At 46.4% G+C, this 16,008-nt stretch overlaps 1 protein-coding gene across 7 annotated transcripts in view; it reads right to left on the bottom strand.

Annotated features, from left to right (window-relative positions):
• The window catches only part of tns2a (tensin 2a), a 52,833-nt gene that overhangs the window by 4,047 nt on the left and 32,778 nt on the right, over positions 1 to 16,008 (bottom strand). For 5 of the 7 annotated variants that reach the window (XM_068732657.1, XM_068732662.1, XM_068732658.1 and 2 more), the window contains 21 exons: positions 14,962 to 15,011; positions 14,608 to 14,791; positions 14,294 to 14,344; positions 14,068 to 14,190; positions 12,477 to 12,541; positions 11,984 to 12,067; positions 10,187 to 10,299; positions 9,233 to 9,293; positions 8,789 to 8,864; positions 8,311 to 8,440; positions 6,278 to 6,343; positions 6,005 to 6,121; positions 4,243 to 5,814; positions 3,826 to 3,991; positions 1,752 to 2,959; positions 1,534 to 1,665; positions 1,323 to 1,418; positions 1,081 to 1,158; positions 706 to 783; positions 444 to 612; positions 258 to 326 (listed from right to left, as the gene is read on the bottom strand). In XM_068732657.1, the coding sequence (XP_068588758.1) occupies positions 258 to 326; positions 444 to 612; positions 706 to 783; positions 1,081 to 1,158; positions 1,323 to 1,418; positions 1,534 to 1,665; positions 1,752 to 2,959; positions 3,826 to 3,991; positions 4,243 to 5,814; positions 6,005 to 6,121; positions 6,278 to 6,343; positions 8,311 to 8,440; positions 8,789 to 8,864; positions 9,233 to 9,293; positions 10,187 to 10,299; positions 11,984 to 12,067; positions 12,477 to 12,541; positions 14,068 to 14,190; positions 14,294 to 14,344; positions 14,608 to 14,791; positions 14,962 to 15,011 (4,688 nt within the window). The remainder of the gene's footprint in view (positions 1 to 257; positions 327 to 443; positions 613 to 705; positions 784 to 1,080; positions 1,159 to 1,322; positions 1,419 to 1,533; positions 1,666 to 1,751; positions 2,960 to 3,825; positions 3,992 to 4,242; positions 5,815 to 6,004; positions 6,122 to 6,277; positions 6,344 to 8,310; positions 8,441 to 8,788; positions 8,865 to 9,232; positions 9,294 to 10,186; positions 10,300 to 11,983; positions 12,068 to 12,476; positions 12,542 to 14,067; positions 14,191 to 14,293; positions 14,345 to 14,607; positions 14,792 to 14,961; positions 15,012 to 16,008) is intronic. The other 2 variants (XM_068732659.1, XM_068732660.1) reach the window with 1 other exon arrangement.

Genomic DNA, 16,008 nt, shown 5'->3' with positions numbered 1-16,008 from the left:
GGCAGAGCTGCCAAACAGGCCGATGCAGCCTCAGCCTCGGCCGTCATGCTTACTAACGAAGACAGACGTAAGGTCCATGCGAGGGCTCGCAGCAGCAGAGCGATCACGGGTGCAACTAACTGCGGTGACGAGTCTTTGATTCCTGCTGATTTGAGGTTAGTTATGGCTGCAGCTACAGGAATCAAAGGAGATCCTATATATATATATATACACAGTATATATATACTGTGTATATATATTGTATTTTCATTGCCTACCTCCTGTCCTTAGGGTCGATGCTGCTGAAGGTTACGCTGCTCACTGGGTAATGTCTCCTGAAGAAAACCCTAGAAGAAGAAGAAAGACACAGATGTAGCGAGACAGGAGAGACATCACTGAAGTGTAATGACAGCACAGCGCGTTGTCGCTACAGTGTTGTCCGTTGTTTATTAGCACCGCCTTACCTGCGCTGGCTGTCGGTCAGCGTGATGCCCTGCGACGTCACCTTGAACTGGACCACAGTGGCAGCGGGACGGGGGCTACGACCCAAGGAAGCGTCTGTCGCCTTGGCGATGGCCTGGGGGCCGGTTAGGGACTCCGTTTCCACCGAGTTCAGGTAGAGGACGTTGCAGGCTGGGGGGGGGGGGCCGAGAGGAGAGAGAGGTGAGCATGATGACCACGCCTCCAAAGGTGTTTCAGGAAGAGGAGGCCGGACGGAGAACTCACCTGCTCCTTGTTTCAGCAGGTCAGCAGCCGTGCTGATGTTGTTCACCGGTTGAACCTCCGGCACCTCTCCTATCAGATCTGAGGTAAATAGAATAAGAACAGTTACATCGGATAAAAGAACATTTCCTGTAAAATACGTCAAAAACACGTAGAGCTTATCAATGTGAGGTTTAAAGGATCGATCTGTTCAAATTTGATTAATCTCAAACAATTTGTAGATCAACAAAAAATTAATCAACCACTATATTGACAATCTATTCATTGTTTTTTTAAGCAAAAATGTATGTATTTATAGACAAAATGATGAATGGAGAACATTTTTATCAAAAAGATTTATCAAAAATATGATCTTGTTGCAGCCTCTGGAGTACCAACCTTTCTCTGTGATCCTAAGGGCGCAGGGCAAAGAGATGGGTGTGATGGAGTGCTGGTAGACTAATGCAGAGAGACTCCCTGTGGATAACAGATAGCAGTAAAAAAAATATTTTAAATTCCCTAGAAGTAACAAGATGTACAAATAAAAATAACGATCTTTCCTGAAGGTGAAAAATCCTGAAAAATATTGTCCTTGAAACACAGATGTGAGATCATCCTAAAGCCAGAGCAGGAAAACCTACCGAAGTAGGGCTCATTCTGGCACCCTTTAATCTTGACTCCTCGAGGCCCGGTTTCTATCAGGAAGTGTCTGACCAGCTGTTCCAGAGGGTCGCTCACTGTAACAGCAGAGATTCACTGTGAACAAGCTGCAAGTGTCATTGTCTACTAAGGACAAAACAACTGCTGAGTAAGTCAAATGCTGCATAAAACAGTTGGAGGAGTCGTCTTTACCCTTGCTGCTGTGGTTGCTGGCATTGGGGGGAGGGGTAGCCACCTTCAGGGCCAGACCGTAGGCCCCCTGGAACGAGTTGCTGTCCCTGATCAGGAAGGTTCCCGGTTCTCTCTCCTTCAGAGCAGCGATTGCTGCAGCGAAACACAAACAAAGACGTCAGGAAATTTAGTGAAATTTGTTCAAATTTGAAAAAAGACACAAAAAAAGAATGGCTTACCTTGCTCTCTGGAGATTCCAGGCTTGTACCAGAACCTTGAACTGTCCTGGACAAACTTCACACTGACCCTGTTCACATTCTCACTCTCCACAGAAGTCACTCCGTCAGTTTTGACTGCGGGGGGTGCAATTTCCCCCACGGTGGGAGAGAACGTGACATGGAGCTGATGCTGGGCGGCGGCGGTGGAGGAGGGAGGCGCGTGGCCCGCGGCCGGCCTCAGAGTTGCCGCCCCGTCGTTGGGTGAACACGACTGAACGGGCGGGTGGCGCTTCTCTGGCAGCGGCGGCTGGGGGTGAGGAAGGGGGATGGAGATGGTGGAGTAATTGGAGTAGGAGGACGGGTAGAGCTGAGGCGCGTGAGCGGAGTAGCAGGGCCTCTTGTTGGTGTCCGGAGCGGATGTGTGCCCGGCAGCGCTGTGCTCCGTGCCTGGGTAGTGGTGGTGCGGGGGTCCGTGCTGCTGGATGTGGCTGGGGTGGTGGGGGTCAGGCCCACCCAACATTAGCCGCCTACCCAAAGTGGCAAAGCCAGGAACTGGGGCATCAGAGACCGGGGAGCCCTCCATACTGCTGGAGGCCGGCTGGGCGGATAAAGATGAAGCTGGGGCGGGAGATGCGGGAGCAGACATGGCGGTGTGGGTGGGGGTTATCGCAGGTTTTGTGGCTTCTGGGTGTGGCTCCCTGGTGGGAGAAGATCCGGGGACCTGGGTTTGGGTCTGGCTCTGAGGCTGGGGCACCGCCTGAGCCACAATGGAAGGCAGAGCGGCAGCCTCGGAGGGATGGGGGGTCTGGAGAGCGAGAGGACCAGACTGGGAGTGTGCGTCTGGTGCCGACGAAGCACGGATCGGGGACGAGGGAGCCCGGCAGAGCCCCTGGTTTGATGTGGTCGGCGCTGCAGAATCTAAAGGAGACGGGTTCTGCATCGCCGAAGCTGGCGGTGTATTTGGGCAACAGTGCTGCTGTTGGGGCGCGGTCGTGGACGGGTCTGTTGGTGCAGTGCAGTGGTTGTGGGGCTTCGTTTGCGCAGGTGTGGTTGTGTGTGGTTGCGTGTCTCTGGCCGACGGCGGCTCCGTGCTGCTTCTTTGGCTTTCCGGGGATTCCCGGGCGATGAGATCGGCGCGATAGTGTCCGTCCTGGGGCCCGGAAGTCTCACAGTCACTGCCTATGATGTCTGTGGTCCGGATCTCATACTCCCTCCCTCCTGGACTGGGGCTTAAAAGGGACAGACATGAGAATTACTGTCACAGATCTGCTCGTGATCCAGTGAAATATTTCTATATGTAAGAATAAATAAATCTTTATTGTCATCAATGCTCAATTTTCACCATGCTGTAACATGCGAGCTGTATCTGGATATCCTATCTAAGGATAAGGAACACGGATGATGACTGATGTGTAAATGAAGAATGCCATGTGATCAGATCAGCCAGATCACATCTGGAGGCGGTCTGGCTCGCACTGTGATTAGATCTCTGCCGGGTGTAAATCCGATCACATTCTTCCCATATGTGGTCCAAATCAAGGTAACAAGTTTGATTATTAAAGGAGCCCTTCTGTATTTGTTAAAGCCCATGTTTTGGTCCAGTATTGAGTGAGAATGTTGCAGACAGCAGCCGCTAAACGGGCTGCAACGTAATCACTCGGTGCAACAAACAAACAGGTCGGATCAAGCGAAAGGTCAAGAGAAAGGTTTCTTTATTTCTCTGTAGGGTTCTTTCCATAATGTTATAATAACAATCTGAGCCTGTCAGCCGAAAAATGTAGCACTTTTATTGGAGGTACCTTGACGTAAGGAGTTGCCTGATATGATTACATTGCAGCCAGTTTAGCGGCTGCCAACTGCAGCGTTCTCCCGCAATTCAAAAAATGAATGTCCCCAATTAGTCACTTAAACATAAAAAGAACAAAGAGTCCAGGTAAAAAAAATACCAAAGTTACCCTTTAATACCAGGTATAATGGCCCATGGATCAGATGCCATTATCCAGACACATTCATTCATGTTTCTCTCCACCCCGGTGGTGAGGAGCACCCTGACTGACGCCACCGTCCCTCCTCAGTATGAGAAAGCGTGGAATACCTTTCCTGTGTGCGTAGAGGGCTGCTGGTGTGGACAGGGGTGGGCGGTCCAGACATGTCGGATGGCGTGGAGCATGCGGCGTGGCCGTCTCTGTGGATCCTCTTAAAGGAACCGTGGGTAATGTGATCCCTCCAGCCCACACTTTCCCCGGAGCTCCGGAGGCCATCTGAAAAGAAAGGGACCAATGGAGAACATAAACAAAATAAAGGAAGCTCAGTGGAGATATTATGAGATTATGTGGGGCAAATGTAAAATCAAGAAAAGATGGCGAGAAGACACAATTTGTGAGTAATGTGTAAGGCATCTGTCTGGTTAAGCATTACTGATTCAGTGCATGCTGTTGTTGGTTATGGATAATTCAAACATGTTGTTCAGGGAAAACACATTTTTCAGTGTCTCTGATTCAGTGTGACTCACCAGTGTGTGAGTCAGAGCTGTATGACTGCTGTGAGTCTGGATGGTGATGGTTGTGGTTGTGGTTGTGGTCTGCCGGCCCGTTACTATGGCTACAGGGCCCCGTCATGGAGGAAGCCGGGGGCAGCGGGGATGTGGACTCAGACTGGTAGCCCGAGGCGTAGCCCCTGCTTTCAGACGGTGAGGGCTGGTAGGGTGAGCAGGGGCACACCTGGCGGGGTGTTTGGTAACCGCTGCTGCTGCTGCTGTACTTCAGGTCCAGGTGGGAATGAGCATGGGACCTCGACGCCTCTGGATAAGCCGGGTGACCCGATGGCAAGGGGTCAAACGTGAAGGCCGGAAGATCGTGGCCCTGTGGGCCGTAGGAGGCCACGGTGGCCCTCCTGTGCCAATACTCCGCCTCTCTGTCCCGCTCCCACTGCAGCTCCGCCTCCCTGTCTCTCTCCCAGTGGAGGGACATCTCTCTGCCTCGTCTCAGCCCAGGATCCCTCTCCCAGTGGAGCTCTGACCCTCTGGGTAACTCAGCCTCCCTGGCTCTCCTAAGCCCCACCTCCCTCTGCTGAAGCTCCGCCTCTCTGTCCCAGTGGAAGCCGTCACCTTGGTCCAGCCTCAGGCTGTGATAGGCCGCCGAGTCATCTCTCCTGATGCTGCAGTCTCTGCAAGGGCAGCCAGGGGGGGGCGGGCCATCCATTAGCATTATATCGTGGTAGGTAGGGCTGGTGGAGGGTTTGGGGTGGTGCGGGTGGGGATGGTGGTGGCTGTGAGGTGGAGGAGGGTGGTGATAGGGGCCGTACTCGTCCTCTCGACAGCAGAGGCGACCCGGGGCAGACAGGGGGTGGTGAAGCGGGTGGTTGTGAGAGTGAGGGTCTGGCGATGGGTAGGGGCACATAAGTCGAGATGAGGGAGCCTCCGAGCAAGAGCGGTGCAGGAAGTGCGGAGGGCCACTCTGGCGGTCCCACACCAGATCTGGAGGCGGAAGGTTCTGGTGGGAGTGGGGGCTGTAGTGCTGGCACAGATCCATGTGTGACGGAGGAGCTGGGTTGGGGCTGGCAGAAGGGGTCGCCCCGTGGTGCCCATTGGTGCCGGGGGCCCGGTCGAGGCAGTAACCATTGGGCATGAGGAGGGTGCGGTCGCAGCCAGGCTCGGCGCAACGCTGGGACCGGTACCCATTCCGGCAGGAGCAGGACCGACTGAGCCTCAGCGTCCCACTTCTGTCGGAGGGCAAAGAATCGCCGTCATCTAAGATGGCCGTCTCTCGCTCTCCATCCCGGTTTCCCTCTATGCCTCCGAGAAGACGCTCCAGCTCCTCTCTCTCGTGCCTGGTCGGGGGCAGCAGGTGGATGGGATCCTCCTGACGTTCTGGATGGACGGATGATTGGTTCAAATGGACGGAGTGGGCTGAGAGGGCGGAGTCAGAACCGTGAGCGGTAACATGATCTGGCCTGACTTCCACAGGGCCCGCCGCTGGGCTGCTGCCATTGGTTGAGGTGAGGGAACCAGAGCCGGGACCTCGGCGCTTCTTTATCTGAGCGTAGAGACTGCCATCTACGGGACCTTTGGTGTGGGCAATATCTACTGTAAGAGACAAAAGATGACGACGCTCAGCTCTCAAATTGACAGTAGTCATTGGCATAATGACATTTATGAGCCTGAAATCTAATTGAAGTCTGTCTTTACTAACGTCTGCCAACTTTTTGTACTCATCCCTCTTTAGTAATTACATAAAATCATGCTGAGATTGGATCTGAAGAGAACAGTGTGTTACCCTCCAGGCTGTCCTGGTACCGCTGGTTAAAGTTCTCATAGGAATCCCAGCGGACCACAGGATCAGCTGTGTTGTAGTCGACTGTGACAGCCGGGTCGTTCTTCTGGTACTCGCGGCCTGGGGAAAGACACATCCAATTTACATTACTTTGGCTATTAGCATTAGTGCAGTTGAGCATTTAATTCAACGTATCTTTCACCCATTTGACAAATATGAACTAAACTTTCAAAGTAGAACAGGTATGAAGGAGGATTTGAAGTAGAGAGAACCCACCTTTCATTTTCTCAGGTCCAGAGGAGAAGACAAACTCAACTGTGGCATCAGATGGAAAACGCTCATCTGGGGAGAAGGGAAGGAGAAACAAAACATAGAGGGAAAAATATGTTAAAACTCTCAAAGAACATGGCAAATATCACTATATCCTAACATAAAAATAAAGTTTCTCTACATCAGTCACAGATTTATGAAAGCATGCTAATGCTTTAGAAAGGGATCAAACATGGCCTCTGCTCCAATACATCAAATATGCAAAAAGTTGCGTGAACACACAATGGTGCGTTTATGTACATTTGAAAACGAATAGTGTTATGGATTGAAGACCACACACACACACACACACACACACACACACACACACACACACACACACACACACACACACACCAGACATTTTTCATTTCAGAGAAAGTGAAACCAAGGAGGAAATGAGGTAATGAGCATATTCATTACAGACTTCAGCAACAGACCGGTGCTCACTAAGCCTCCTTTGCTCTCTCTGAGGGGTAGTTAGAGACACTCCCTCCCTGCACACAGTACAACTCATTCTGGATATATACTCACCTCCAGGGAGCTGTTATTATGTCCAGGATGGAGCTTAAGATACTACTATTAAGGGATTTATTCAACCACAGTAACATGAGGCCATTCTAGGCAGAAAAACACATTCCCACAATGGTTATTTTCAATGACTATGTCAGTTAGTTGTATGTGAGGATTATCCTACAACAATTTACAAATTGTGCCTGAATGAGTATCAAAGGAAGAAAAAAAAAATCTGGATGGCATTTAGTGGGCAAAATACTTAATTTTACACCTGAAGTGAGACTGCATAACTTTTGATTTTAAGATTTAACACAAACTTAATTTTATGAATCAAAAGATGAACTCATAAGCAACTAGATAAGTGCACTAAGATCTCTGCCAGGTGTGTCTGCAACCACCACTGCTGTAATGTTTGCATGAATACAAACTCCAATGGCCCCCTGTCTAGATTGCAAGAGTACCAGACGTATTTTTCTGCTGTGTGCTTAGTCCCGTTAGCTGTTAGCTCTGTTAGCTGTAAACTCTGTTAGCCGTTTTAATTGTTAGCCCTGTTAGCCAAACACACTGCAGCCCATCTGCTACGAACAACCAACTAGCTCTCCTCCTACCGACATGAGTAGCAACCACAAGAGGTCCTTGACCATACCAATATAAATGAGCACACAAACTAATAGGCTGATGGGTCAAGCAGTATAGATTAAAAGTGGAGCTTTTCTCCAAAATTTGAGCTAGCATGTGCTAGTTATTATCAATTTAGATGACGCAATTGTGAATCTCGATATATGTTTTCATCACGATACGATAAATTATTATGTTAAATTCTCTCCCAGCCATACATGAATCCCCATTTACACATCCAGCAAATATGGAGCCACATTAGCAGACGTTGGTCTTGTTTGTGTCCACTCCAATATTAATTCTCCCTTTAGCTCTGTTTTTGGTCCACACAAATTCCCTTGAAAAATGACTGGCTATTAGCTGCCATTTTGGCATGTCATAGCTGGGTAAACACAGGTGTAATTGATCAAATTATCAAATTTAGTGTGTCACAGTCATTCCAGTGAGACAGCATGCACAATACCAGGGCCCATGGCCCACCCACATGTGACAGGGCCATAATAAATGTTACTATTCACACCTGTGCTTACTCTGCAATGACATGTCAAGATAGCTGCTGGGACACGGGCCTATTCATGTTCCCACTGCAGAGTAGAGCAGTGGGAAGCTGCAGAGTTGGGTGATAATTCTCTGTGGGTTCATAACTATGTGTGACCCGTTTCATGTTTAAGTAGCCGTGTGATACAACATTAGAGACTATTATAGATGCTTTAAGGGGATCCTGATCAAATTGTTGTCATTGTACACATCCTATGCTACACAGGATACCTGCTTCCCAAAAGAGGAAAAGTTAATCAAATACTGTAGTACCAAATGTATACAGGTAGAGGATTAAAACATGCTCTATACCACCTAAATAAACGTACCAGTACAAGCTTCGTCCAACTCCCCTTTGCCAAACCAGAGCTGGGATCCGTGGATGGTGCAGGTGTGAAACTGCAACCTGAACACGGTGTCTCTGTCAGCGCTCTGGGCTCGCCTGTGGTAGCATTTGACCTGCAGAGGGCGGCAGAGCGGGGGGGAAGAGACGCAGCTCAAAATGCATGTGGGATAACGAGGGCAGTAAATCTAAGGCTTTGTGCTCCAAACGGAGCGGCACCTACACTTTCCGAAATGACAGACAAATTGGGACTCTTTGTTAACAAAGCGAGAAAACCTTTTTCCAGACCAACATGTATAATTTAGAGATGGGATATGGTAAACGTTTAAAGAAGTCAGTGTATGTACTATTTATTTAAATATTTCTCCTCTCCGTTGAAGATTAAAAAGCTAATAAGTTATTATTGCGACCCCACCCACACCATGGGTTCCTCTGTTTGTCATTTCCTTCCCATGAGAACTCACCATGATGTCACCCTTCAGCAGCAGCGCCGGTTCGATGGTCACACACAGCCGCCGGCCTCCGGTGCCCTGAAGGTCACTGTCGACACAAACAAGCCCGTTAAATAACTAAAATATATAAGAAACGCAAGCAGATATAGTGTGTGACCAACTGATTTGTTTGTTTGTGTGTCACAGACACTTTCATCATGTTTTCACTTGACAGTGGCTATATTCACGTGTATCAGCTTGGAAAGGCCTTGACGTAAACAATCAAGTTACAAGATATGAGTTCAAAGCTGGATCGAAGAAGAAAGATGCCCTTTGTGTAATTCCTTCACTCCTATCTCTTTAATCACTCCATGACGGTGTTGAAACCTCAGCTCATGAGCCAAAAACACCCCAGAGCCAACAAGTGCGCCCTGATCTGTGCTATCAGTTGGCCATGTGACGGCAAGAGAGACTCACTATATGCCTGAAGTGTAGACCAGCTGCATGGACTGGTAGATCTTCAAGAAGGGGTAGTAACCTAGGAGGAGGAGGAGAGAAATTCAGACTGAGCAATCTTTATCGACATGAAGATAGAGGAATGTGCTGTGTGCCACCCACCCTCCCTCTGGACTCGATCCGCAGATTAAAGATAAACAAGACTAGAATGGTTTGCGTGGGTGGAGGGTGAATGTGACCAATTATGAGCGCTCTGCAGTCAGCAGAGCAGCATTGCTGCGATTCAGCAGGGAAAGCCTGTCAGAGCGCCGTCACATCACATGTACATTTAAAGATGCAAGGAAAAACAAGTCGCCTCTTAGGCAAAAAAAAAAAAAAAAAAAGAACTGTGAGGACTCAAAAAGACAATGAGTGTAACCCAGAGACTGTCCCTTAGAAGTCTATGGGTGTAACCGGCAAAAAGCCATAAATCAACCTCTACAATGCCGAGGAGGGATTATCTGTAAAGTCATATTCATAGACTACTTCATTGCCTTTGTACAAGCTCTGTAAAGAAAGAAGTCAAGTATTACATGCATTATAAAGAAACTAAGGTTGAATATCCTGTAAACTATTTGATTTGGCTGCAAAATATTTACTCAAATTACGATTTTTAAGTACACCTGTTTCTAAAGCATTTACATATGAATCGGCCTTCTTTGTATAATCCCCTCTTTTATCAGTGAACTGTTTGTGACAGTCACGTGACCGCGCTCGCCGCACCATCTTACAAAAAAGTGCACGACCAAGCTCTGAACCACTTGCGAAGCCTAAACGCCCCACATGATTGGACAATACTACTCGGACTACAAACAAAACAATTGTATTGATATTCTGTATGTAAAAATACAATTGAATACTCTAGGTCCCATCATTTTGAGAAATAATATAGTAAATAGAACTGGTGATTTGGCTAAAAAGACTAAACAAACACACCTCCTTCGCCCTGGAAGTTGGGGAGTGATGGGATAAGAACTTGGTGGAGGAAGAGAGGGCTGCTGTTCATCTTGATCGCCCCGGACAGAAGGCCCCCGAAGTAATAGATGTACCTGAAAGAGACAGATTGATGCGATACGAAATGAGTGAGACTAACATGTGGAATAACAATAACAGATGGAGACGTAGATGAAGAAGTGTCTTTACGAGGGTAGAAAAAATGCAAACAGCCCCGGAGCAGACGAAGCTGTTGTCAGATAGCCAGCCAGCAGTAGTTTCTTCAAAGGAGAGAGCGAGGCAGGTAGAAAGACAGGAAAAACATCTTTCTGAGTCTTTTCCTAAATCGATTTGCTCGTCGGTTTAGGGCATATTTCTTGTGTCTGTCACAGTTGAACTGTATTCAGGGATGTTCTTGAATTAGTTGTCATTGTCTTGACAAGTTTTCTGCCTTCAACACGAGCATGCAGCCCAGTCGCCAGGAAAACATTTTGTAATTGTACGTTTCTGCAAACCACGGATTGTTTTTTTTATTTATTTTTTGTGGAATTTTGCATTTGGGCAAAGCATGTGATGTAGTATATGGAGCGACCGTTGTTAAAGGTTACTTACGTGGTAAAATAACAAGTACAAGAAAGGAGAAAATCCAAACACACACAGGACTTTCACCCAGGAGATTGCTGTTAGTTTCCAGAGTTCATTTTAAAGTAAACATTGAGTTGTTACTTGATGTTAGGTAAAAAAAAAGTCTGCTTAGTCTGCATTTGTTTTTTATTTAGGCTAGTTACGCGACGTTGTTACGTAATCATTTTAACACAAACCATGACCTTATCCAAGTAGTTTTGTTGCCTAAACCTCATCAATCGCTTCACAAAGTTAACCACGTGGCAAAGTGTGTTTCTGCATGTGATACGAGGCTGATATGAAACATATTTTTTGCTTCTGAAACATCTGTTATTCAACGTGTCCAGTGGTTTGCTGAAACGTATAATGTCAAAAAAACGTCTGCCGACTGGGTTGGAGTATGCGGTTATGGCAAATCTGTGAGTGTGTTTGGAATTTCAGACACCTAGAGCCAGGGCTGGCTGTTTCCCCCTGCTTCCTGTCTATATGCTAAGCTAGGCTAAGCTAACCACCTCCTGGTTCTAGCTTCATACAAACATGAGAGCAGTATTGATCTTCTCATCTAAATCTCGACAAGAAAGCAAATAAGTATATTCCCCAAAATGTTGAAACGATTCTTTTATCTGTGACAATGCGAATGTATTGTTCTGTATCATTCTGTCTAGTGTATTTGTTTGCAGTGAATGAAATGGGAAAGCACTTTGAACTTTGTTTCATTTTATTATCATTATTTAATCATTTTCTTTACTCTCAATGACTATCACATTGCTTCCTTACATTTATTTTGACTGTTTTCTGTGCCTATTTCACAGGAGATATTTTGACTCTTAGTAGGAAAAACCCATGTGTTACTAATAACATTAACAAGGGCTCTGTTCTATTCAAGTGTCCCAGTAAGCCAGCGTGCACAATACCAGGACCCTCAAACTGAAGCAGCTAAATGGATTCGGCCATCGTATAATCTACACCTACTGTGACATGTGAAGAATGTCAGATGTGAAAAAGACCTAAACCTGAGGTTAAAGATGAATCAAATCCTGCAGTTGTACGTATGAAGAGCTGAAAGCTAAAAGCCGTTTTCTCTTTCCCTTAAATAGGATGCTAAATTTAATAACGTCTCTTATGATGTGGAACCCCCCCTTTAAAGAACGCCCCCCCGTGCCAATTTCCCCTCACCTGTTTTGGGACGGCTGGAGGGAAGAGGACACCTTATCTTCACAGAACTTCCTCATGGCCAGAGTACTGAGAGCCTGGTCCGCCCTGCACACACAAACAAACGCACACATACACACGCATGCTTTAAGCCAACAATTTCCATCATGGGACTTGCACCAGACCCTCCAGATGCCAGAGAGTACATGGAGAGGATACAGCTGGCATTGGCTACAGGATAAACCAGTTTCCACTGTTCCTGCACAAAATCCACTTGGCTTCATTCATCAAACACCCTATCAACGAAAGCCTGAATGGAAATCATTGTGCTGCGTATACTTGAATCAGAGATCAGCCACTACATGCACTAGTTTTTAAACACACTCGTGAAATGTTGACTGTAAATCCAGTGTGTTTTAGCGCGTCAGTTCAAATAACCTTTAATGTGTTCCATGTGTGGATATTCTGACGAACCAAAACATTTTCAATTGTGGCTTTTGGATGCCTCCACACTCACCCCGCGGAGATCTTGCTGTAGTGCATGTAGGCTGCAATAATCACGCCCGTTTTACCTTTGTGGCCCTGTAGGGAGAGAGAGGGAAGTCACGATGAGCTGGTTTCATCCACTGCGCTAAGACATCTGATTTCCACAGCTTGTAATATGTGACATTTTATTTCTGCAGGGGTTAGACAGAGAGAAATGACGGAGACACGCCAGGGACAAGCAGCTTTGAATTCAAATTAAAAAGCTCCCTGTGGTGTTTTTTTTGTTTTTTGTCACACCGGGTGCTCCGTACTTCCTGACACATTCCGAAGACATTCCAGCCTCAAGCTCCAAATGCGAGCCCTCCAGATACCAATAAGGAGGCTGCACCTCCGCTCGGAGCACAAATTAAAGCTGGTTTTGCTCCGTGTGCCTCTCAATGGAAGATTCTTCATTGACACAAACTTGTGTTTACTCCCGTCCCTGGCGTGATGTGCAGCTGGGAAAGAATCGCCTGTAGCTGGAATGTTCTGGGAAGTCAGCGGACCGCAGAAGCAGTCTGGTTTTAGCATTTAAATTCTCCTGACCAAAACCCATAAATAAAAACAACCAGACAAGCTGTGTGAGCTCGGTCGCTCTCAGTGTTAGCTGGTCACCGCCTGGTAGCGGGGCAAAAGTTCATATTGACACTTCTTTCCTTAATGGTGACGTAAAATGGGAGTTAAAAATCGAGTTGACACAGTGTAATGCAGATTGTAGGGTTCATTTTCTGGCTCATTGATTACGTGGTGCACTCTGCAATTTTGGTTTTAGTCAAGTTATATTTTCACTGCAATATCCAACTGAATTTATAGCACTTTTACATCAGAAGTAGTGAATGGAGAGATTACGATCGATTGAACGTACAAGTGAGATGTTGTCACACATGGTTATATTTATCCATGATGGCAGCTGCAGAATGTAATCATAAATAAGCATTCAGGTGGTTAGTTGTGTATTTCTGTAACATTGTTCCGTTCTGTGTTAAGAGCCTCTCCAACTATCTGGCAGAGGGGGAATGCAACTAAGAACATTCAGCATACTTTAGTATCATTTGGGTGTACTTGTACTTGAGTATTTCATGCTACTTTATACTTCTACCCCACTCCATTTCAAAGGGAAATATTGCACTTTAACTCCATTATATACTTCTGGCAGTAATTTAGTTGCTAGTCTCTTTGCCGATCAGGATTTTACACACAAAACACAATTTACTTCTAAAGATGACACATTGTTACAGACCATACTGCAAACAGCGCAGTTATACAATTCTGTTGCATAAAGAGAACTCTTGCTCTTGATAGCTTAATTACATTTTGCTGATGAGACGTCAGTATTACACTTCAAACTTTCCACTGTGAAACTTTCAAGTGCAGGACCTTTTTGTTTGTTTGTTATAACTTAAAACATATATTGAAAATGCCGATGTTGCATAATGAAAAATTCTCAAAGTATTCTGTGTACTACAATTCTGCTGTGATACTTCGAAACTTCACTAATCACTACACTTCGATACTTCTGTCCGTTTCCGAGCCTGGGAAACAGCGCGGACGGAAAGACCCAGGCGGGCCCCCTGAACTCTGACCTTGCAGTGCAGGACCACCACGTGCTGGGGGTTGGAGGTCAGCCACGTCTCCATGGCCTTGCATATGGCGCAGATCTTATCCAGCGGCGGGGCGTGGAGGTCGGGCCAGCCGAAGTCATGGACCTGGTGGTTGAGAAGGAGGGGAGAGATCGTGTGGTTGAAGGAGATTAAATCAAAAGGCTGTGAACTGAATTCAGTGACGAGAACTACAAGAAGAAAACTCTACCTTAGTATTCAGCCGGTTGATGTCGTGGCGCCTCTCGGAGAGGTTCAGGAGCTGAAGGAGAAAAGATGTTTATCACTGTGGCCAGTTATCGTTTCAGATGGTTTATTGTGGGTGTGACAGAAAGAAAAACAGACTGCTAATTTGTGGGTTGCTAAGTGTACTTCCTGTGTCAAAACCTATGGTCTCTATTGTGCAACAAGCATCCTCAACTGAATGAAACTCTAAGGAGGGAGGTAGAATCTATGCTACAACAAAACACCACAGACAAACTACTACTCCTGTAATTACTGTGCGGCGCATCTCTGCTCCCTCACCAGAAACTTGTCCTGGTGTTTGGACTTGAGCATGGCAGCCACCTCCTTCAGGTTGAGGCGGTACCTCTGCTCCTCCAGCTTCGGGGGGAAGAACACGGAGATGATCCTCTCGGTGATGTAGGTCAGGTCGAAGTCGTAGTGGCGCTCCATCACTCTCTCCATCACGCGGTCCACGCTGAAGCTCCTGGAGGAAACGGGGAGGAGAAAAAAACGGAAGGGGAAGGGGAGCGGCGCAGACGTGGAAACCCATTGGAGTGATTTGCGTTGAATGTTTTCTGTAGAAAAAATAGCTCTTTGGAGCAAAGCGACAGGCACTTCAATAGCATGTTTTCAAGTGAATGAGAAGACCTTTACCTCGGCAGGGTGTTTCTCTGTTTGGTATAGGTCAGCGACTTGGTGGACCCCTGTGGAAAAAAAAAAGAAAAGGTTGGTTCATGAGGCCATCCCATAACCCAAATACATGGTGCAGTCAAGCTCAAATGCTTTTATTTTATTACAGTATTTGTCTACAGTTACAATCACATAAAAAAAACAAGGAGGGAGCAAATTACTAAAGCATTTAAATTGAGTTATGTAATTGTATTTCAAAGGTTTTCTCTCTAATACAATTTTTTAATGATGGAACATATTTCTCAAAATCACTGATAAAAAAATACAATATTCTATAAAGATTTTTTATAATGTCAGACATATAGTTTTATTCTTATCAGAGTCATCAGAAAGAAATATTTTTTTTGTATTAAAGGTGCTACATTCTAAATTCAGAGCATATCTATGATTGAGAGATTGCCTCCACTCGCTCTCTTGACATGGCGACGACTGAGCCGGCAGCTACAAGCTAACAGTGCTGACCCAAGCTAAGGTCTTATTATACATTTTGACTTTTAAAGCTAAAAATACACGGTAGCTAAGGGGTTACAGCGCATGCCATATCACCTAAACCTCCCAGGTTTGAGTCCGGCCTTGGGACCTTTGTTGCTTATCATACCTCTCTCCACACAGAAATATGCCTTCAAATATATCAATATATGCCAAAACATTATTCCATTCCATTTATTATTTAAACAATGACATTGGTATACACATCCCCAAGGATTGAATTCTAATGTTTTTGGTGACGCGCTGACCTTTCTTCCAGGGCCACCACCAGGCCAGATCATCCACTCTGACACAAAACATCACTCTGATGGGCTGATTGTCATGAAAGTCACTGAACACATTTGTGTTCTCCCAAGGATGCAACATTTCCTCTTGCCTAAGACATCAGCTCTAACACGTCTCGTCATCCAGTAGGCAGATGGCCATCAAATCTGCTTTTGACTTGAATGACTTTTCAAGACTTTTACTCGAGCGCAACCCTCAGAACAAACGTGTCTGACACTTTGAGCAGGTCTATGTGCT

This window comes from Cebidichthys violaceus, unplaced genomic scaffold (genome assembly GCF_023349555.1).
Source record: "Cebidichthys violaceus isolate CVI_PGR_0920_01 unplaced genomic scaffold, fCebVio1.0.p SCAF_6, whole genome shotgun sequence".
Taxonomy (NCBI): Eukaryota; Metazoa; Chordata; class Actinopteri; order Perciformes; family Stichaeidae; genus Cebidichthys; species Cebidichthys violaceus.
The sequence above is the reverse complement of the archived record's forward strand: the minus strand, read 5'-3'. Positions and strand labels throughout refer to the sequence as shown.